Source organism: Pipra filicauda, unplaced genomic scaffold (genome assembly GCF_003945595.2).
Source record: "Pipra filicauda isolate LSUMZ 115617 unplaced genomic scaffold, ASM394559v2 scaffold151_size3305965_pilon, whole genome shotgun sequence".
NCBI lineage: Eukaryota > Metazoa > Chordata > Aves > Passeriformes > Pipridae > Pipra > Pipra filicauda.
Genome location: NW_024104007.1, coordinates 2,192,875 through 2,215,959, shown reverse-complemented (window position 1 = coordinate 2,215,959; position 23,085 = coordinate 2,192,875). Strand labels below are relative to the sequence as shown.

Genomic DNA, 23,085 nt, shown 5'->3' with positions numbered 1-23,085 from the left:
TTCTTTCTAAGACAAGAAACATGAAACTCTGAATGCAAACTTTACATCCAGCAGCAGGGAACAGTTTTTGGCAGCAATAATTACAGTTCAAGGCAGTGTTACAAACACTTTATCAGTTCTGTTTACCTTTCTGTCTTCATTCTTCATATATCTGCAGTGCTGAAATCAAAGACATAAATCAGAACCACTGGGCTGGGTTTATGGACATTCAGCTCCAGAAGTCCCAGTAAAAGTTAAGGGAGTCACTTCCAGCTATTTGACCTGCTGTGTGTGTATTCAGTATTTTTTTATCTGGACCTGAAGTAGTGAGAATTGGCATACGTTGTACTCACAGGTACTCAACTCCCTTAGTAATCACAAATTCCTGTATTAAAAACATCCAGAAAAGTGGACTCTGGGTCCGAGTTTGTGCTTCAGCTTTAGTCCAATATACTCACCAAATCAGTAATATCAAATATATTACCTGGGATGAAACAGTCCTTCGGTGATCTACTGTGTATTTTGAGTTCCCTGGACCTTCTTTCTTCGTCACTTTTAGTAGATTTCTCAAAATGATCATTTTAAATTAGCACTGAGAACTCTCCTGAGCTCCTCCCAGCATTTCTCACTGCCAGTTCTGAGTTCCTGTGGCAACAGACTGCTCAAGTACCACCTTTATGGGATTGGAGCACTATCAAATCTTCAGTCAGAGCACGAGAGAATAGGACTGAAATTGATATCAAAAACGTAATCTATTCCCATAAAGATACTGGTGCCAAGATTGCAGGAGGAGTATATAGAATAGTATTTTCTGACATTCTATTTCCAGAAAAGTAGAAAACTTTCAAAATACAGATTTCAAAGTATCCAAAGGCATGAGGAGGAAGACTGGAAGAAACACACATGTTGAAATCCCAGCCGGACAGAACAGCCTGACAGCAAGCTGAAGGCAACCCCACTCCCATTAGCCAAAATGCCTGTGCCAGGTCACAAAATGGCATAGAAAAAGGAAACAGAAACCAAGAAGTTATCAGAGATCCTCAGAATTGGTTAAGTTATCTGCAAATAACTCTGATAAGGAACCAAGGAAGAGAGTGGTGTATGAACACGTAACAGCGGCAATTCACAGACTGAATTGCTACCTTTAGCTGTCATCTCCACACTCACTCCTGCCTTCCTTTTTTTCATGGCACTTGGAATCCCCAAATCCATCAGTTCCTGCAGGGCAGAGGGAGCAGCACTGGCTCAACCAGTGACTCTCCTCACTGCTCACAGAAGTTAAGAACAGCCGGCCTCCGCAAGCGAACACCTTCTGCCTCTTACACGCTTCACTGCCAAATTGTTCATCTCACAGACAAACAGGAACTGGCTTTTATGCTTGAAGGGTGTTTATGTCTTGCATAATTTATTTGAGGTCCTGTCCTGCTTACAACAAGCTCAAGAATAAGCCCTTACATATATTTCAAAAGGTAGAGGGTCCAGCTCCTCGTTGAGGAGCTTCCCTGGACAGATGCCCTGTCAGAGGGTCAGCAGGAACCAACCTCCCTTTTTTCTTCTCTCTCTCTGGTTTCCACCCTCCATTCGGTGTGATAAGAACTGCAGAGTCCAGCAGCCCATGGACAGGACAAGAGAGCTCCCAGACAAAAGGGAAAGGACTCATCCCCCTTGAGAAAAGCAGGTACCATGACACAACTCACTACTATTCCCCCCCCACCCAAAAAAGACCAAGAAACCAAATAACAGAAGACCATTTTGAAAGGGTGGAGAGAAGTAATTCCAAATTAACCATGATAAATGCAGATGAGCTTTAGGAGGTGGGCAAAAGTGTCAGTTCTTCCAGGAGTACAAAAGCTTTGCTGATTAACTGACACTGCAATTAACTGTGTCCATACCCAACCCCCATGGCTGGGCTCCTGACAGAAGGGTGGCTCACCCCAAAACACAGATATTTAAGGATACGTGTCAAGAAGCTCTTTTCAGCAACAGGACAAGAGGCAACAGGCAGAAACTAATGCACAGGAAGTTCCATCTGAACATGAGGAAAAACTTCTTTACTGTGAGAGTGGCAAAGCACTGGAACACACTGCCCAGAGAGGCTGTGGAATCTCCTTCCCTGGAGATATTCAAACCCTGCTCGAGCAGGGGGTTGGCCCAGATGATCTCTAGAGGTCCCTTCCAACCCCAACCAGTCTGTTAAGTCTGTAAAACACAAGATGCAGCTACAGGAGTGTGCAGGTGCTGAGTCAGCACTTCCCATGACAAAACTCATTGCTTCAAACAACACCCTGACCTACAGATCCAGATCAGGTCACTAGCCAAGACGAAGCTGTCATTCCAAACAGAGCATACAGCTTGTACTTCATGCCTTTAAAATGTTTTAGTGTATCAGCATCTTTGCTAAGGGATATTTTAATGTAGATACACAGTTTGAGTACATAGGACACGTGCCACATACAATCTGTCCACAAAATAGCTTTTAACTGGCTAAACAAATTTCACCTAGAAATGAATTCACACCTTTAGATTTGTCAAATAATTTCCACTGCAACCCCAAGGTGTGGGTAAAATCATCCACTCAAATTAATTCCTAAACTGTGGAATGTTATCCTGATACATCATTTACTTGAACGGCAGCAACTGTGAGTGTGCAAGTACTGGATTTTAATTATAAAGAAAAGAAACAGAAACAAAGAGTAAATTTAATAATGTGCCAAATGCAAGTTTATTTTCATGTGTTCACAGCAGGATAATCTCCTGCTACTCAGATATATTGTACAACGGGTTTACTATCAACTCGGAATAAAGATGGACACTGTTTTCTGCATTTAAGTAGTCTGTCTGGATTTTTGCTTCTCATTTACTGGAAAAGAAATCTGATCCTGCTTCCGGAATTAAAGCTTCCCCTGGGGTTAAACAATTCACACAGTGATGATTTCCGAATGCTACTTGCACATAGTTTCAATTACGTAAGTTTTATAAAGGTCAGGTCTGGAGTCCTGCAAGGCCTTTGACACAGTCCCCCACATCAACTTTCTCTGGATTGCAGAGATATGGATTTGATGGATGGACTGTTCAACAGGTCAGGAATTGGCTGGATTGTCACATCCAGAGGGTAGTGGTCAGCAGCTCCACGTCCAGAGGTCAGCGGGGTCCCTCAGGAGTCTGTAATGGGACCAGTAATGGTTAATAACTTCAGTAATGATATCAAGTGCACCCTCAGCGAGTTTGCAGGTGACACCAAGCTGAGTGATGCAGTTGACACTCCTGGAGGACGGGATGCCACTCAGAGAGACCTGAGCAAGCTCCAGAAGTGGGACCACGGGAATCTTGTGGCATTCAACAAGGCCAAGTGCAAGGTGCTGCACCATTCTCTGATTCCATGATATTAAGTTTCTTAAAAATGCTGAAGCCAACTTACAGACATCAAAATAATAAGAGATTAAATACAGACAAGTTAACCTGCCTAACGTCAAGCCTCTTATTATTATTTATGTGATCACATATGGATTCTGCCAGTGCTCTGTGGTTTATGAAACAGTGTTTGCAGCTTACAGAACCAAGCCATGCTGATCACTCGTTCACATGTGGTTTCCATCTATGTTTATTTTATGGGTATTAACCTGAAATTGAGTCAACACAGAAGAAAAACAACAAAACCAAGTATTTTCAGAGGCAACACAAGCCTGAGTCTCGTGAGAGCTGCTGTGCTCTTGCAGAATTTTAAGATACATACACACGTTTTACCCCTTCTGTTGCTATTTCCGTTGTGCAGGCAAAAGGGAGAAATCAGCTTCACAGGGAAAATCACGACTTTAACTGTCACTGGTACAGAACAAATCGATACCCACCTAATTCAGAAACAAGGTAACAGATAGGGCTGCACACTGCAAACTTCGGTACCAGAACTCCCATCTCTGCTGCTTTAGTTCAGAGACAGCTGGCAGAGCACAACAGAATTTCACTCAACAGACACTTGAAAGCAAGTGGAGACCACCACAAGCTCCCTCTCTGTGCATTTCTCTATGGGAACACAAAACTGCCTTCAAGAAATCAAGCATCAAACAGATCCAATGACTCGACTCCACTGTGTCAAGATACCAGGGAAAGAGTGGATAAACATCTAAGAAGCAGTTTGTATATTGTACCTGCAATGAAACAGGTCTCAGAATCATCCTTTAGTTCCCCACCCCCAACTTGGTACCGAACCAATTCAGGCCCGTGAGGGCATTACAGTGAAGCAGAGGGGTCTGAAGCTTCTGGTCCACTCAGTTACAGAACTTTGTGTTCCACAGAAACAGCCAGTGACCTGTCAAGGGTAAATCTGGAGAGGGCACATGATCCAAGTGCATTGCAGTCCTGAGACTTGCTGCCCACCTTGTCTCAAAATAGCACAAACTAATCTGAAAGGCATTTGAAAATATGTGGATGTTGGGGGTAACTTGAATGTACAAAAGTAATAGGAAAAAAAAAAAGCTTTAGAGAAATGTGATTTTTGAATTGAAGCTGCACTTTTAAATAACCAGCAGTAACAAAAACAAGTGACTCATCTTAATTATCACCAACAGGCAAAGCCAAAACAACAATGGATTCACAGTTGTGGCTAAAGGACATTAACAGTTTGTGAAACACTGTGTGGAAACCCAATACTTGTGGTTGAAAAGGCTTCACTTCCACAGATGATTAAGGCATCTTCAGCACAGCTGTAACCATACACCAGAGGTATCTTCTGTACTTCAGAAACCATTTCTGAACTCCAGGACAACATTCCCACTTACCATGTGATACCAGCTTATTTCAAAAGTCAGGATTTGGGATTTAAGCACCACTGGTATAATTACACCTGTCAATGTCTTTAACCCACCAAAGATCTCCCCAGTCTTCCAGGTGCACTTACCATGACAGAATGAAGCTGCTTACAAGATTCTTGGGTATTTTCATGCAGGAAATATGCCCTAAATAATGCCAGTTTAACAGTTCTCATACACATACAAATTAGCTGTTTGGAATCATGTGCTCCTCTTTGGTTGAATACATTCATATCTGCTACGAAAAATACGGCTCTATCAACTCCTTCTTTATGAGCTCATTCTAAACCAGTGATGTGACAGTGCAAAACTACTTATTTTCTGTTTCATCAATAAGTAATTCCCTCAAGCATTAAGATGTGACATAAAATCTTTTACTAAATTGAGCAATTTCATTATGTTTTCTGTAAAGAAAGCAAAATACAGCATGAAATACAAAAGCTTTTCAAGTGTGCCAGGGAATTTCACTGGGAAGGTAACAAACTTTGCAAGCCACAGGCCTATATTACACATTTAAAACATTGCCTGAGACGTCAAATAACCAGAGAAACAGTTTTACATAATATGATTTAACATCTGTTGTTCGAGAACTCAAGAGCAGACGTTTACTCTTTTCTGATTAACGTTAGCAACTTTAAAAAAATAAGAGACATTCTTCTGATGACTGAAATACATTCCCAGGGGGAATTCAAGCACCATAGTTCTTTCCACAGAATACCTCCAAATAAAGCACAGCCAAGCATTGCCTGAGAGATGAAACACCAGAACTCGACAGAGCAGAGATTCCCACTTCCAGCATTTTACTTTTTCCTGCTTTTGAGGGAGCTGTTGTGAACTCTCACTCTCTTCTGCACGGAAGAAGCAATCTTCAGAGATGCCTTCTTTGTGAGGGACCTTTCCACAGCTCTGGGTTTCCATAGCAACAGCTGAGCATCCTCTCCACCCGTCAGCAGAGACTCATCCGCCAGGTTCCAGCAGAAGGAGCGAACGGTGGCGGAGTGGCCCCCGCCGAGGGTCCCCACCAGGCTCAGCCCCTCGGTGCCACAGCTGATCAGGTGGATGTTTCCTGTGGAGGTTCCCCCAATAAGGAAGAGTTTCTCTGCCTTTTCGTGGTACAAGCCCCCCACCATGTAATGCAGGCTCCGGTTTTCAGCGCAGACCGAGTCTCTGACATCCAGGACACGCAACAGGGTTATCGGTTCCTCGGTGTCCAGCTGAGCCGTGTCCCACCAGCAGAATCCCTCATCGTGTGTCAGGCAGTAGACCTGTTTATAATCTCTCCCAGACCAGCCAATAAAACTCACTGATGAATCTGAATTGCAAGTTGATATCAAAGCATCATCTTCGTTATCCTTGTTGATGTCGAACACATTGACCAACCCATCAGTTGACCCGGAAACTACTAGATTGGGTTCAACAGGATGAAAACAGATTTTAGTGATGTCGTCATTGTGACTTTCAGAATAGACTCCCAAGGGTTCCTTAGCTGAGCTGGCACAGTCTGTAAGGCCTCTTGCATCCCAAAACACCAGAAATGTGTCCTGTTCAACTTTTTCTGTCCCAGCACAAATGATGAGATCACTGCAATTGACATCAAAACTGATGAAAACGTTGGAAGGGTATCCACTGAATACCTGCACAGGTTTCTGAGTGGCTGAACGAACATCCCAGCACTTCACTGTACCGTCACTGCAGGCTGAGAACACCGTGTTGTCACACGCGCGTGCAAATCTGACCCCACTGAGTATCCCGGGATGGCTGCTGTACTCCCTCAGGAAGTGTAATGTTTCTCTGTTGTACACCCTAATGGACTTATTGGAACAGGAAACTGCCACAAATCGACTGTTTTCAGACTGAGCAGGTCTGGAAAGGTCGATGTCCAGCAGGTAAGCAGGTTCCTCGCTCGGCGCAGAGCGCTTGGCTATGCGCAGGCTCGCGAGCTGCTCCTCGACCTTCTCCACTGCAGCCATCTCAAAGGCTGTTCCCAAACTTGCCAGAAACCTGGAATAAATAAAATCCAAGGAGAGTTTTAATTATAAAGTTATGAATTAGTATTAGCTTTAAAAGTACCTATGAAAAAGGGTCTCGCGCAGAAGTGATGAGTGAAGCCAAAATTCAATTGCCCTCATGTCCTTCCCCACCACAACTTCATTCACAGACCAGAGAACAGGAAAGGGCTCCCCGAGTTAAGGAGTTCAGTCTCTCATGTCTGTAAGCACTACACCAGATAATCCCCTTAACAGATTAAACAGCCTACCTGTGAATCCTAGGAGAGTCACTTAGCTAAATTTGCCTTATTATTTTTATAAAGTAACGTGATGTTCTCCACAATTGGGAACAAAATGAAGTCATCACCACTACCTGAAGAGGAATAAGTTTTGTTCTAGGAAGCAGAGCCCACAAATAGCTGCATCAGTACAGCTGCAGGAGAGTTCTTAAGTGAACTTCTGTGCTGAGGGACGTGCACAGGGGAGGCAGAGAACAAGACCAAAATTACACAGAACTACAGCCTGAAATGGTCTGATGAGATAATTTTGCAAGTATTTAGGTGCCCAATGACGCACAGAAACACCTGTCAGCATATCAGGGACCACCTAAACAGGCTACGTGACATCAGTGGAATTCACTGCAATTATCTTTGCCTCTTTCATCAATTCTCCCAAGAACCTCAATGTTTTCTGAGCCTCCTATAAAACCACATAACACTGGCTTTTAGTGCAGCTGATAAAAATCTTCTCTTCAGAGGCAATTCTTCTCTAGCACTACTGAACCCTCCTAGAAACCCAAACTATTTCAGCCATGCACATAAGTGCAAACTTTACCAAGCAAAGCCAACATTAAACAATATGCTCTTGATCCTCTCACACATTGATTCACTTCTAAAATATGCCCTAAAAAAAAAAAAAAAGTGCTCCTTTCTGTAACACAAAGGAAAATTCAATTCTGTAATTTCAGTAAAGGTTTCCATCAAGTCAGAGTCAGAAAAAGCACTGAAGCATTTAAATTTTAAAGAGATATTTGCTACCACGAACAATACGTGGTTTTAGTGACTTCACAAGCTACAACCATTTTTTAAAGGAAGACGTAGGTGGAGTATGTTAAGCACAGCCATCCAAGAGTGACTTCTGTAAAAATCACAGGTTCAATTAGACCACTCTTCTGTGTTTAAAAAAAGATCAAAACTCAAATACTGAGGGAATCACAGCAGGTTCTCAGGGGTCAACACTCCAGTTACTACAGGCATGAAATGACCCTTCTGAAAAAAAATCCAAACAGAAATGGTGTAAAAATCAGGAAGACCCAGAACGCAAGAAAATATTCTCATGCCTTCCCAGCTGCCCTATCATCAATTTTTCTGCAAATTCTTCAGGCTGGAGTTTTAGGGGTGGAATGTGCAAGTTTCCATGCATTACTTGTTTTAGTAGTAATTATTTTAATTGTCCACGAGAGACTAAAAACAAAGGAAAAGTTGCTATGACGAAACTGCATTCTGTTTTGTTGGTTTTTTTCTCCTTGGTGTTGTTTGTAGTCTCAGGCTTTGCTTTCCCTCCTCCAGTTTGGTACTCACAAATATTCATGACACCACGTGACAGAGGAGCAAATTCTTAAGAAACAGCTTAAGTAGGCACACATAAAAACTTAATTCCCAAGTCACAAATAATCTCACTAAGCGATTTGCCTCGGTAATATCCTGACAATGAGGTCCCCAGGTTAATCTTCTACATCAAAGCAACCTTTCAGAGCACATCTACAAGTCATTTTTGCCACAAAAAGCAGACATCCTGTGGAAACTCCTTTCCCCTCTGAAGACAAGAAGTTCAACATGTTTTCTGGCATTACCCTGTGTACAGCCTGCCCACAGAGCTTGCTCCTTCCTTACTTTCCTGGGTATGTCCTCAAATGAAATAAGATTTTACTAGAACTATTACACAAAGCCAACTGTTCTCAAACGCCGTTTGCTACACTGCTTAAACACAAAAGTGTTAAACTCCCATGCAAATTAATAATATAAATTTTAGAAATAAAACATTTTAATGTCATTAAGAAGGAAAACTTCTACTTAATCCAATTTACTGAAGAATTACAATGGAAGCTTCAATTTAAATACAGTTTCAAACACACATGCTTGAGGGTAGAGAAAGGAGTTTTTGTAAAACAGCTTTCCTGTAGAGCTGTGGTGACTAAGAAAATCAGGTTCTCTCTGTAAACTTTTTGTAAGAAAAATGTAGTTTTCCAAGCTGACCTGAATTTTAAGCTCTAAATATTCAGGCTTTTTCTACTCAAAAGGCCAAGTAAACTCAAACAGACATGTTCCTGACAAATGTCATCCATTTGGAAAGCGAGCTGCAGTTGTTTAAATATTACTGACTTTGATAGAGAATATCATTCAATGAGCAGTTTCTGCAACACTCATGTCAGAGCTTTTACTGCTGGGGAGGGTGAGGGAACTCTAGAAGTACCGAGAAGTTCATTCAGATTTAATAATATTTTTTGAGATACAAAATTAGCCCAAGACAGCTCTTAAGCTTTTACCCCAATTGACATAAGCACAGCTATTCTGAAATTCCAGAAAAAGCTGTTCATGTTTTCAGACAGAAGTGCAATTTCTATCATCAGGAAGCTGGAGGGTTCAGTTTTCAATTGTATTTCCACTGCAACAACTAAGAAGCCTTAAAATTGCATTTGATGACAGCCAGGTTTTTGCTAAAAACTCGGTAAAATGTCTGCCCTAGTAAGAAAGTCTTCAGACTATTATGAAATTGTGATTGAAGGTTATATAAACAATTCATGCTCAAACTTCAGGGTGTAGCTGCCAGCCCTTCCTTTTCAGAAGGGGAAGTCACTGTTGTATTTTGATGGGAATGTTTAAATGGCAGGAATAGGATCTGTGTTAAATTTATGAGACAAATAGGAAACAATGGTCTTCCAAACACAATAGAAGATAACTAAGCATTGGACTGCAGCCACCTACAAAGCACATGGTCCTCTGCACTGAAGCACTTTTAGTTTAGCACTCCTTAAGTTCAACAACAGAGTTATCTGTTTTGTTCCTGCCACAAAGAATCCTTTGGCAAAGTCAGTGTCTTTGAAACCTGACATACTGTGGATATAGCACAACAGCCAGTTGTGATGACCTGTGAGGAAAACTGCTCCTGCTAACGTGACAAACTCTGGCACAAAGACTCTGTAGGGCACACAAGTCTGTGGCTGAAGGTGTCTGGCTATGGCCAGTCACCTGTGTTTGGAAGAGAGGTCATCACCCATCTTTGGTCATCACCATTCCTCATATGGAACAGCTGCACCTTTCAGCTGCATCCACACCTGCACTCCCTGAGCAAGACAAAGCCACATCTTACAAATTAACCCTGAAACTTCTGTGTCACTGTATCTATCCTCTGGTACTACCCTCATGTGATCTGCTCTATGAATTAATTTCACAGTTATTTGCAACCCCTGCACATTCTCCTGGATATCACAACTCCCAGAAAAGCTTCTTGAAGGACACTCAAAACTCATTACATCTTGGGAACTCAGAATAAACATAGTTGTCTGAAATAACCTAAAATATTTTGACCTCCAGGGCATCCTACAAGGCTCCTCTAAAAAAGAAATAAGCTCAATGTTTAGAACAGCAGGCACAAAGTGGAAGTGATGCCAAAGAGGCAGGACAGGATTTTCAGATGCCTTTGTCATGTGTTTCTCGCTGGTGGAGTGTGGAAACAACCACACAGCCAAACTAGAAGCAAACCGTTTTGCTGAAAGCAGCCCTTTCCAATGATGGAGGAATGAAAAGCAAGCACCTATCTGCACAAACTAAACATTTAACATTGTCCCAGCACATACTGCTGTGCTGTTTGTGCAGCCTCAGTTCAAGCCAACAAGCTTGAGTCTTCTTCTAATCCAGAAAGTTTTTCAAAAGATAAACCAGGAACTCAGAAGTTATTTTCCTTCTCCTTTTAGTGGTGTACAGAAGATGCTGCCAAATTGCACAGTTCTCCTCTCCAAAAGGGAATGTTAGCTCAAAAACATACAGAAATATAAATTTACCTTTGAAAAATACAACGGAAAATGTGGAGAAACAGCAGTTTCTCAAAGATTTAATCAGCAACGTAAGAGTAACTTACGAGTAGGAGGGCAGAAACACGTAATAAAAATGAAAACAACCTGTAGTTTTGGCAATCCTCTCCGAAGAGGTCAAATACCAAAAATAGCAAAGGATCCAAACAGCAGCAGATGAAATCTTGCACTGTTCTTTCCTACTACAAACGATACAAACGGACCCTCCCTTTATTTTCACAATTATTACATGTTCGAGCACAGAGACTAAGAACAGAGACCCGGAGCTCTGGGCAGTGGGAAGCAGCTCGTGCACGCAAACATGACATGTGGTTTGCATTTCAGAGCAGAGCTGCCAAGGCGGGGTTGGCCGAGGAGAACACATTAGTGCTCCGCTCTCCACTAATGCAGGAGCCTGCGGAGACCTCTCCTCACTGGCACCACTTCCCAGCACAAGACGGATCAGCAAACGACCTAAGCACTGAGGGGAGACACAGAGCACCCCTCGGGAATGCTTCATTTCTCCAGGATACACACTCCCAGAGCTGGTTGTGTTGTTTTACCAAAGCAGAGAGATAAGGTGTTTTTCCAACATTCCCACAAAGCCGTTGTTAAGGCGGAGAGAAGAGCATTTAGTCATCAGGCAGGAAGGGAATAAGATGCACGAGAGGCTACGCTAAAGTGCAGAGACAAGATGTAACTGCCAAGAGAATTATTTCATCCTCTCAAATCAGCTACATCTCATTTCCAAATGTAAAGCACAGCAAGAAAGAAACTCCATGTAATCCTTCATTTGCAGCACAGAGAAAATTATATCAGGAGAACAGAAAGGAGGAAAGAGATAAAACACTGCAGCAACAAAGTCTATGGGAAGATCAAAAAAATTAGGTCTGCCAAGCTACTTGCCTTCCATGAAATCAATTCCTACCCTCCCACCAGTAATGACCTTGGGGGTACAATCCTGTTCAGCAACAGGAGAGAGGAGCTGTAGGTGGGAGACAGAACCAAGGAAATGGCCTAAAACAACAGTATTGGTTGGACAGAAAAAATAAGAGTCAGAGGTAGGAGAGAACAAAGGGAAAAAGGCCCAGGTGCCCAGTGCTTTGGGGTTCAATAATCTAAAAAAAAAAAAAAAAAAAAATTAAAAAAGGAAACTACAACTTTTGTGAACTCATCTTTTGGGGGCATAAACAGGCATTCACGTCAATACAGAAACAAAACCTCTTTTTGAATATTATACTGGACATCCATAGAGAGATCTCAAAAACAACTTTTGGATTTGACCAAGCACGGTTTTAAATGCATAAATAATAAAAAACACACATTCAATATGTTTTTGTGTGTAAGATTCTCTATTTCAACTAGAAAGATCTATCCTGATTCTGCATCCAACCATGGAAAATATGGTGAAAAGAGGACAGATTTAGAAAATTTAGGCATACCTTCAGAGCCAAATTGCAATGAAATAACAATCAAACTTGAGTAACTGAGAGCTTATCAATATAAATCCTTCAACCAAAGAAATGGCAAAAATCTGCAAAGGATCCAGAAGACAAATCATCAGAAGAAAAATCTAAGTGTGGAGCAATCCAATGTACAAATAAAAAATTCAAATAAGCTTGAAAGCATTACACAAAACTATAAAAATGGTCAAATTACTAATTTTGGCTTCAAAATTGAGGCAAAATTACTAAAATCTGATGCTCAGATGGCTAAACTACCTTCTCTAGAACAATTTTCCCTGACATAGAGCATGGGAAACATTATTTCTATTTACTCTAAGAAGCTATGTCAAACAATATTTCAAACATATTGAGAATCTTCCTTTTTCAGTCTTCTCTTTTCATGCAGTTCCTTGCTGGTGACACAGACCCGCTAACAGAGGAGTCACAAAGGAAGCTCTGCCACTGAAATCCCACCCTGCCACGAGCAGCTGGACCCAAGTGAGAACTTCCTTGGAGGGGGGAGGTTTCCTCATAGTGACCTCACCAGGCAGAGGATGCTACTGCGTCCAGGTGTGGATAAGGTGGTCATCCAATAAAGGAGTAATAAGAGGATAAGAGATGCTCTATTTTACTCTCATGGCTATTCTCAGATCAAGCTGACAGAAGCTGCAGCAGAAGCAATCCTATTTTATACAGGTAGATCCGAAAGAGTCCCAGGCAAAGGGTAAATTACAGAAAGAGATACTGGGATATTTATATTCTAAATTATATATATTATCTTTTTTTTTTTGGGGTAAAGCATACTGTATTTATAAATGGTCTGTGAAAGCTGATCTGTGCCTAAATTGCACACTCACAGCCTCTGAACAGGTAAACAACAACTGCTGCATCCTTGGATGGATTCTACAGGACAGGAAAACTATCCTAGTGCTGGGCCCTGGCTTTTGCACTGAGCAGGCTCTGAGATGGGGGTCAAATATGAGGTTTGTGCCCCTTTCTCCTCCTTCTCCCCTGTCCTCCCAGGCACAAACAGTGCTCAGCTGACCTGTACTCCAGCACAATAATAACGTGTGGGGTGAGGCATCCAGATCACCCTCTAAAAGAACAGTACACATCTACCAGGGCAACCACGACCAGCTGTGACACTCTCCTTGTCTCCAACAACCACCTCCTCCCACGAGGGGATCCAGGATATCTGTCAGCACCTCCACCACAAGGAACAGAAGGTTGATGGTGTGTGCCCCCAACTGCTCCAGAAGATTTCACTGTCCCAGTTCTACACAAACACCCAGCGCTCCCGACTCCAGAAGATGCCAGACCACTCACAGCCTCAGGACACAGCACCTCTGTGTGCTGGTGTCTGCCTGCAGTGGAACCACAGCCTTCCAGCCAACCCGCTGCAAAACTTGAAGAGAATCCAAGTCTCAGCCTTCTGCACTTGTGCTTATCTCATCAGACCACAGCGACCACAGAAAAGTCAGTCATTTCCTTTCTCCCGCGAGCACCTCCCACCGTACGCATCATACTGACATGACTTTTTGTAACCACAAACTTAGGAAAGAAGATACAGAACTAATCAGCCTCTCAAATAACACACAGACAACAACTGCTGGAAATCAGACACGTAGGGCACAATGTTCTCCTGTGTGTAGTATTAAGTTTTTCTCCATTCACGTTTCCACAAGACAGCCATGAGCAGCTCAGAGAAGGTTCATGCCTTTCTCTGAACTATTCCTCACACACCTCCTCGTGTTACAACAGCACTTTCTTTTGTTAAAAGGTCCAACAGCTCACTCTCTGACTTGGCACTAGAGCTGAGCACCAAGATGGTCATCTCACAGATAAGGAAGACAGAAATAAAGCTGTTTATCTGAGTGCATTTGAACAAGAGCCCGGCCAACAAGCAATTCCTGGTCCTGACCGTGGCAGAACAGCTCACTGAGCATATTCCCAGCAAGGTGCAACATTCACTCTTTACTTTCTCAATCAGGGAAACAAGGACAGTATTTGCCCAACCCAAACAAACATTAGTGTACACAAACACTAGTAAGTACAGTCAGCAGCAGACTTTCAAAAGGAAAAGCCTTGTTCTGAACATCTACACTGCAAGATAAAATGCAAAAGTCATCGCAGGAGCAATGCACCTGCAAATTCCACAGTTAAAAAGTGCTCCGATGCCCTTTCAAATTTGGGATTACAGGAAAGGACTCCAAGAGCGATGATTTTCAGGGCCATTTTAAGCAGAACAAAACCATCACCTGAACGGGCAATCCCAACAATCCACCCTACAGAGAAAGGTGAAAGGAAAGAATTACTTATGCAGCTGCATGAATAATTTAGTGACTCTGAAACAACACCATTTATTTCCTTCATTTAGACATTGCCACTTGCTACCAACATCCTCATACAAAAGAAACCTGGAAACGAGTAAGAAGATTCTTCCCAAATATTAATAAATTTTGCTGAAAATCTTCCAAATAATTTGTTTCTACACTACAGGAAGCCTGGGAAATTTCAGCCTAAATTTAGCAGCAACCATAATAAAAGGATATAAAGTAAGTTTATTACAGTTGGAAAAATAGCTCCTACTCCCACACACTGGTGCCAAAATACCTACAATGGCACAAAATGTTGTATTTACCAGAATATTTTAGAAATTCTTTCACAACAGTAATTTAGCTTAGGTACACTTCATTACCAGAGCTCATTCTTCAAATCACAAGACTATTATGTTTTCAAGACTCTTTTCTTAAAAACCCTACCCTAAACCTGTTGCTGGGGAACAGGTAAGAAGATATTCCCCTACATGTGCAGTTATATATACAACACACACAGCATTTGTGTGCTTGGCAATTTTGAACACTACTCTAATATCACTGCCCAAGCAACTGTCTGAAGTTCCAGATGTACTGCACAGGCACAAACATCTGTCAAGCCTAAGCAGGGGAAACAACTTCTCCTCATTTCCCTCATTTGCTCCCCCAGAACATGCAGATGACTAAGGTGTCTTTGCCAGTGATATCCCTACAATATCCATTTTTTATATTTATCTAATCCAGAACATCCCCATATCAAGGTAATTTGTCAGACCCTCTCCAGTTTCAAAGCAACAACAGAAACTGGAGATCTCTGTGTGCCCATGACAGTTCAGAGACTATCAGTTTCCAAAACATGCTCTTTGTGCACAGTCTGACAGCTGGAGGCTCTGATGAATCTTTATCATGCCCTAAGCTCAATTTTCAATGCTTCGTAGCAGACAAAAGGAAAAGATGTCATTTAAGTGACAACAGGAGGATGGAAGAGGCTGAAATAAAGGGTTGCAGAGCTATGTTGACTCCATCCTGTTCAAGAGAATTTACTTTTGAGTCTCCATAAAAGATGCTAAGGAATCAGGAATGTGCACATTGAACCCATGCAAGACATTCTCTTCAGCTCTTTGTTTTCAAGAGCCTTTAGACAGTGCTTACACTTGAACCATACACGGCACTCCAACAGCAGCCTCACTAATGCCATAACAGACAAAAAAAAAAAATCAGCTTTCCCTTTTTGTAACACCCAAGTGCACAGTGGTTTTCCACACTGCACTGAAGTTCAACTGCTTTTTCACTCTTAAAGTGCTTTAGGACTCAGTCCTAAGAAATAGAATCGTGAAAAGGAAGGAAAGAAGGAGGAAGTGTGCAGGTATTGATACTCCAGACCTTCTGATCAAGAGATCTTCTGCATGCAGCAACACGATCCCTGCTGACAAATCATCAAATCGTAACAAAAACTGTATGTTTTTGTTAGCACCCATGAACCCCTAAGACCTGTGTGGGGAATTTATTTTTCTGAGATCCACAAACACCTTTCCAACATCTTCAGCAGCTTGTTGCCCCAACATAAGACATGGCTAAAAAGCAAAGTTGAGAGCTTTATGCATTTTAATAGCCCTGCTCTCAAACCATGTTTGTTTTCAATGCTTTAGTAAACCCATATTTCACAGGGTCATAGCAGGCTCCCAGCAGTGCTCTTTGCTGAGGTCAATCTCTTGCTATCTAAGCCATAATCAAGGGCAGAGAAGGAAGGGTTAGATGATCCAGGTAATGGACTGTTTATTTTACAAGAAGTAGCTGGATGCTTTGCCTTGTGTAGCTTGGCAGAGACAGAGACCGAGAGGGGATACGATTACTATCTACAAATACATCAAAGGAATAAAGGCTGAGGAGGGAGGGGAGCTGCTCAAGAACAATACTGGCATGAGAGTTTAAGAGTATAAACTGGCCATAAATAAAATATGGAGCAGAAATTATACAGTTTATCTTACGAAATACTTTCCAATTAGAACAGTGGGGGCAAAACCTTTAAACTGCCTTCATCTGCTTTTATAACCCCGTCAGCCTGGCACCCACTACTGTCCTTGCACAGCAAGGAACACAAAAATAGGAAGGCAGACTGAGAAACAAGCAACTCCGAGATAAGCTGGCTCATTATTTCTTCATGGAAGATACCAAGTTGCCGGGCAGACAATAGCAAGACAACATTTGCTTACTCCACAGCAAAAGCAGAATTAAGACCGCAGTAAGAGGGCATCTACATGCTCAGAGAGAAAGGCAACTTCCAGCTTAAGGCAGCCTCCTCTCTCCATCACCCCGGAGTTGTCGGGATAACAGCCTAAGGGCTTGCGCCTGCCCTTCCACACGGCCACATCTACTTGCTGAGGCGGAAAATCCCGAGAAGTTTGGGACACGGGAGTCGGGGGGGGGACAGAGGAGGTTATTCCGCGGGTGTTATTCCGCACTTGGCTCCATCTATAGCGCTGCTGATGCCTTTGAGAACGCACGCAGGATCACCCTTGAGGAGAAAAGACAACGCAGAAAGAATCGTGCCTTGCATTATATACCATCCAAGGAGTCTTTCTGCCGTGCCTTTTGCAACCGGACGTGCCTGTCTCGTATTGGCCTTTTTAGCCACCAACGCGCTTGCAACAAACGTGGGTAGAGCCCTTCCCAAATCCTCGTTCGCGAAGCCCAGCCATGAATTCCGCCCTTGGCCACTGGATGTCGCCAGTGACCGTCACCCGGAGCGGCTCAGTCGCGATTCACATCACAGCCCTTTCCTTATTACATCTTTATATTGCTCCACTACGATTACTCGGGTACGATCCGCTAATTGTCTCCTTAACAGAGCGGCATCCAAGGAAACAACAACAACAACAACAACAAAAATCAATCTGGAGTGCGAGGCAGAGGATAAACACGCAGCCTGGAGTACTGCAAAGCATGTTATTAAGGTACTGATATTTTTCTCATCGTTTTAAGAGCCTCAGTTCCTCAAATCAGACCATTAATCAAAAAAATCACAGCCTTCGCTTAGAACTGTCTAGCACCAAAAAATTAAGAAGGAAAAAACCCAGCCAAATTCAACTACACCACAACTTTTCTTTCCGATCTGTCAGAGGTTAAAAATATACACACGTTCTTTTTGGAAGTCTCATTTTGTGACTTCAAGTCAGAGCTTTTTATCTTTCAGACTTCACGATAATGCAAGATGAGACTCATATTTCCATGCATTGCACCTACTGGGAACAAATGACTTGTGTTTGTATTTGCTCTTTTAGCATCCAGCAAGTCCAAAAAAACGAGTCCAAAAAACTCGACACTAAATTTTCCCAAGGAGGAGGGGTGAACAAACCAAACCCAACAACTAAAAACCCCTTCCCCTTCTCAATCTCATATCTGGCTGCTATAAACATTCCCGAAGCAGGAACATTCAATACACATACATGGTGATCGTTACCAAAGACAAGAAACCACCAGAACTAAATTTTTCCTTAAATCTGTTTTTTCTCCCTTTCAAAACTGAGTCATGTACTTCCTTCGATATTCTAACAGACACAAAAATCTCCTTCATAAACCATATAAAACCTTGAGTAAGTCAGGATTGCTAGTAAAAGACCTGTTTCTAAACAAGAATTTTTGCTTTCACAACTATCTCCTCGTCCCTTCTGATTGCACAAAGAAGTAATGACACTTAATTCCAGCTTTCTCAGTCATTCCCATGACAACAAAGATACACAAATTATTATTATGAAAAGATTCTCAAATTATGGAAGAGTGAGCAATATATGAAGCTTCCTATTCCAGGTACTGCCAGCATATAACTCCTTCTAGCAAGCAGTTTGCCAATTTTAGCTACATGCTTGGTTGTCTTTTCACCAATTTCACTGCTCAGCAATTGTACAGCACTTTGGCATCTTATTTTTAACAAGACTTGAAATAATAGGTGGGGGAGGAAAAGAAATACTTCCGTAGTTATGGCTGGATGCAGAGAGAGGTGCAAGTCAGAAGTTGCTTATCAGCTAAAAACACACAAAAAAAAGAGTAAAATTCCACTGAAGAAAAAAGAAAGAAATAGCAAGAAAGGTTATTAACAAGACAGAAAAACAATCGTACTTTAAAGCTAATTTCGGGTTTTAATAAGTTAGTTTAATAACTAAGCATAAGAACTATGAGTATCTTAATGCACTTGTTTTTTCACAGATAAAATTCAGTTGCTTTATTAAACAAAATAGTTTTAGTTTTGATCATTCATTAAGCTTTCATTTAGCTGGAAAACTAGAGAATTAAAAAAAATAGCAAGTGCCCTTATAAGGCCACAGTGCAATCATCTAAAACAAGTCTCAAGGAGCAAAACAATAGGGTTTTGTAGGGTTTAGATTTTAAAACACTTTCATTCCTCTATCTGCTGCAAATTTAGTCTGAAACTAAACATTAAGGTTACCTCAAAACATTTCTCAACAATACAAAAAGTGTGATAAAAACTAGTTATGAAAACCTGATAATACTGACGATCTGCAAGAAGTGCCTTCAGATTAATGTGAAAAAGGGAGATAAATTTATGTCTGTAAAGGGTATAAACAGCAATACAGATGGTTTATGTTGCAAAGGAGATCTGCCTTTATGATGTAATAGTCCATTAGAACTTTAGCACCTGACATAAGAAACAGAATAAAAACATAGGAGATGGAAAAGAGTTCATAGGAAAATATGAACTTGTTAAAATGAACAGCTGCACAATATTTGCTTCCTGACACTACTTGCAAAATATTTTGATTTTTGAAAAGACTCGAATACCCTGTAAGACAAAGAAACAGGACAGAAAACACATTCTATGCTGGGACCTTCGAAGCAGCCTAATGGAATTACTCAGAATTTGTCCTGCAACTTCAGCCTGATTTTCTCAGAGCTATAGATTGGCTTAATTTCTTCTTCCATTTCTTCTTCTTCTTCTCCGTCTCCTGCTTTGTTCCCACTGAAGTATTTTGTTAAAACTTGCATCGAAATATCAGCTAACGCAAAAATACATCATAGAACCAATTAATCCTAACTACTTCAATTTAATTTGAGGGCAACGTTTTGGCATCAGACATCCTTTGCTCACAGTCTAAAGCTTTATCTCCCAAAGAAACCATCTTCTCTACACTATTTCCCAGTCCCTCTGCCTCCCATTTACTTTGGAAGCCAATAAATACTCCCTAGTCAGTCATGTCCACAAGTTACCTCCACATATATTTAACTAACCAGCCCTAAATTAAATGCAAGAGGAAATAAGAGAAGAAAATGCACCAGTAACAATTCATGTAACCCTTGGATTAAAGGAAAAGAGACAGTACAGGAACATAAGAAGGGGAAGAGCTGAGGGAGAAGTGAGTAGTGGGTCAGGCTGAAGGAGGTCAAAGGTATGTTTGAACCTGAACTTCCTAACCCCACATGGCTACAGGCAACACACTCTTTTCCTGCCTTTCTTATGTCCTCCACTGTCCATCCTGCACCTAAACTGCTTTCAAGTCCCAAAGCACAGTCATTTCCAAAACCTGGCCTTGCCAAGTTTCCAATTCACAAGTCTCAACTTGTGATGTCTGGTGAGAAGTTGAGCCACACAGAAAATGTCTTTCACTCACCCAATAAAACCAAGTCTTAGAAGTCTGCACAGGCAACTTGATATCAACACAGCTGGTCAGCATGGTAGAGCTGATCTCCCTCTGCTTTGCTTTCCCCCAATCCCCCTTAAAGGTCGGAAGCCCATTATTTGTATGGTTCCAGTAAAAGCACAGCAAAGCTGCAGAACCCAGCCAGGAAGTGCTGCCAGCACGTAACAACCATCTGGTTTTACACAGGGCCTCCCACATAGTCAGGTACAGAACAGATCCTTGGGCTGCTCAGCAAAGGGCTCTTGTCCTCAGGCCTGATGCAGTGAAAGAAAAACCATTTTAAGGAAAACAACAACAACAACAAAAAAAAGGCTGGGAAAATTGGGATTGTTCAGCCTGGAAAAGGCTTTAGAGTGGCCTAATTGAGGCCTTCCAGTGCCTGAGGAGGCCTTCAAAAAACATGGGGAGGAACGGGAGTGACAGCACAAGGGGAAATGGCTTCAAACTGGCAGAGGGCAGTAGTTTCTCTAACTACTTTTTTTATTCAAAAGTTTCTTTTCGCTGTTTTCCAAAGGGAATAAAACAACCAAACAAAAACCCCAACCAAACAAAAAACTCAAATCAAAACTTTAATTTCTTCTTCTAAGCGTTTCCAGATCTGTTAGTTCTTTTGTTTTAGGTTGTTACTCTTATTAATAAAGATCCCCACCTTCACCAAACCCAGGTGAGGTCAGCTGGTACTTACCTGCATAACTTCCTCACAGATGTATTTTATTGAATCACGGAATCATTAAGGTTGGAAAAGACCTTTATGGTCATCGAGTCCAGCTATTAAGCCAGCACTGCCAAGCCCACCACATCTACATGGTTTTTGAACACATCCAGGGATGGTGACTCCACCACCTCTCTGGGCAGCCTGTTCCAATGCCTGAGCACCCTCTTAAGGTGAACAAATTTTCCCTGATATCTGATCTAAAACTCCCCTCGTGCAACTTGAGGCCATTTCCTCTCATCCTGTCACTTGTTACCTGGGAGAAGAGCCCGACCCCCACCTGGCTACCCCCTCCTGTCAGGGAGTTGTAGAGATCGATAAGGTTCCCCCTGAGGCTCCTCTTCTCCAGGCTAAACTTCCCCAGCTTCCTCAGCTGCTCCTCATCGGACTTATTAGCCAATACAGTCCTAATTTTAACCCTGACAGCCGCTAATTGCCCTGTCACTCTCATCTGCTGTGCCCGTGAATTTAGCAATACGCTGACCCAGTTCTCACGCCAGAAATCAATCCCAGCCCACTCTGTTCCAGACACAGCATCAAAGCTGCGGAAGAAAGGGTGACCAAGCCAGTGCCCGCCCTCCATCCCCTGCCCGGAGTGCCCCTGTTTTGGGAGCAAAGCTCCCAGGCTTCGCTGAGTAACGGGATAAACTCACGGAGCAAGTCGAGTGTTCCGATTCACATCTCACCAGCGACACGGCACCGCCTGTCAGCAAAGCCAGAGACGCTCCAGCTCAGCCTGACGGGGAAGGAAAAGGCAGCGCTGAGGGCTGGCAGCTCACCCAGAGATGCCCAAACACGATGTCCTTATCCCGGTGTCCCCAGTGTTCCTTACCCAGGGTCCTTGTCACAGCAGCCCATCAGGGGATCCTTGTCTCGGGATCCTCGTCCAGCCCCCTCAATGATCCTTACGCGGGGTCCTTTTCCCGGTGTCCCCAGTGTTCCTTACCTGGGGGATCCCTATCCCGGTCTCTCCAGGGGTTCCCTGTCCCGGTGTCCCCAGTGTTCCTTACCGGGATCCCTATCCCGATCTCTCCAGGGGTTCCCTGGCCCGGTGTCTCCAGTGTTCCTTACCTGGGGGATCCCTATCCCGGTCTCTCCAGGGGTTCCCTGGCCCGGTGTCCCCAGTGTTCCTTACCGGGATCCCTATCCCGGTCTCTCCAGGGGGTCCCTGTCCCTCTTCCCCCAGAGCCGCTCCAGCCGCCGCCGCGTGCGCGCCCTGCAAGCCCCGCCCCCCGGGCCCTCCCCGCCACCCTATTGGCTGCTCCGGCCGCCATCTTCCCTTCCTGGTGACGCACAGAAAGAGGATTGGTGCAGGCGGAAGAGGGGCGTGTCTGAACGTCATTCGCCGCGTGCTGATTGGCTCCCTCGGGGAAGCCCCGCCCCGTGGCCGCCGTGCCTCACGGGGGGTGGAGGAGCCGCCGCCATTTGCGGCGCCCGGCGGTGACGGCGCTGGGCGTCAGAGCTGGGGGTGTCACCGCCCGAGGGTGTCACCGCCCGGGGTGACAAGGCAGGGAGGGACTTTCATGGCCTCATGGCCGGAGTCCTGCCTGCGCTTGGACCTGCCCCTGGTTCGATGGAACCGAGCGAGCCTCGCAAAGAGAACGATGTCACATTGGGCGGAGCGGGGTTAAGTCACTCAAAGGCCAGCGAGGAAACGGGGAGTTTGCTCCAGAGCACATGGGATCGGATGAGGTCAGCAGGATTAGGGGCTGAATTTCCCTTTACAACTTACTAGCAGGAGCTGACGCTGTCGGTGGTACCTGTGGAGAGGCAGGTCCGAGGGCTGTGCAGGGGTGTCACATGGAGCTGCATCCTCCAGGAAAGCAGGAACACAGAGGGATTATTTCCTTTGAGGGGTCCAGACAAGGGAAGGTTAATTAGGTTTCCTTTTTTTTTCAGCTTGCTGTTACATTTTCCCCAGACCCTTATTTTTCCAATTAAAGTTCCAAACAGTATTTTTCTCCCCCCCTTTTTTTTTTACTTACCATTTAATAGGCTGACACATCCAGGCTATTAGAAGAACAGCATAATTAACGTTTGCTTCTTATAACATTTTACTTAATACTGCCCCAAGTTTTATAATTCAGAATTCTTTGTTCTGCTCTGAATTTACTGTTC

The 23,085-nt window shown here is 43.1% G+C and overlaps 1 protein-coding gene across 9 annotated transcripts; it reads right to left on the bottom strand.

The window, feature by feature from the left end:
* Positions 1 to 2,673: 2,673 nt before the first annotated feature.
* Positions 2,674 to 22,856, bottom strand: WDR89 (WD repeat domain 89). 9 transcript variants are annotated; one of them, XM_027716663.2, is made up of 3 exons: positions 22,700 to 22,856; positions 21,621 to 21,703; positions 2,674 to 6,785 (listed from the first exon to the last, which is right to left on the bottom strand). In XM_027716663.2, the coding sequence occupies exon 3, from the start codon at positions 6,752 to 6,754 to the stop codon at positions 5,585 to 5,587; it is 1,170 nt and encodes a 389-aa protein (XP_027572464.1). In that variant the 5' UTR covers positions 6,755 to 6,785; positions 21,621 to 21,703; positions 22,700 to 22,856; the 3' UTR covers positions 2,674 to 5,584. The 9 variants fall into 9 exon arrangements, with proteins under 9 accessions (XP_027572464.1, XP_027572465.1, XP_027572468.1 ...); XM_027716664.2 differs by lacking the exon at positions 22,700 to 22,856 and adding an exon at positions 21,800 to 21,975; XM_027716667.2 differs by lacking the exon at positions 22,700 to 22,856 and adding an exon at positions 21,914 to 21,950.
* Positions 22,857 to 23,085: the final 229 nt, after the last annotated feature.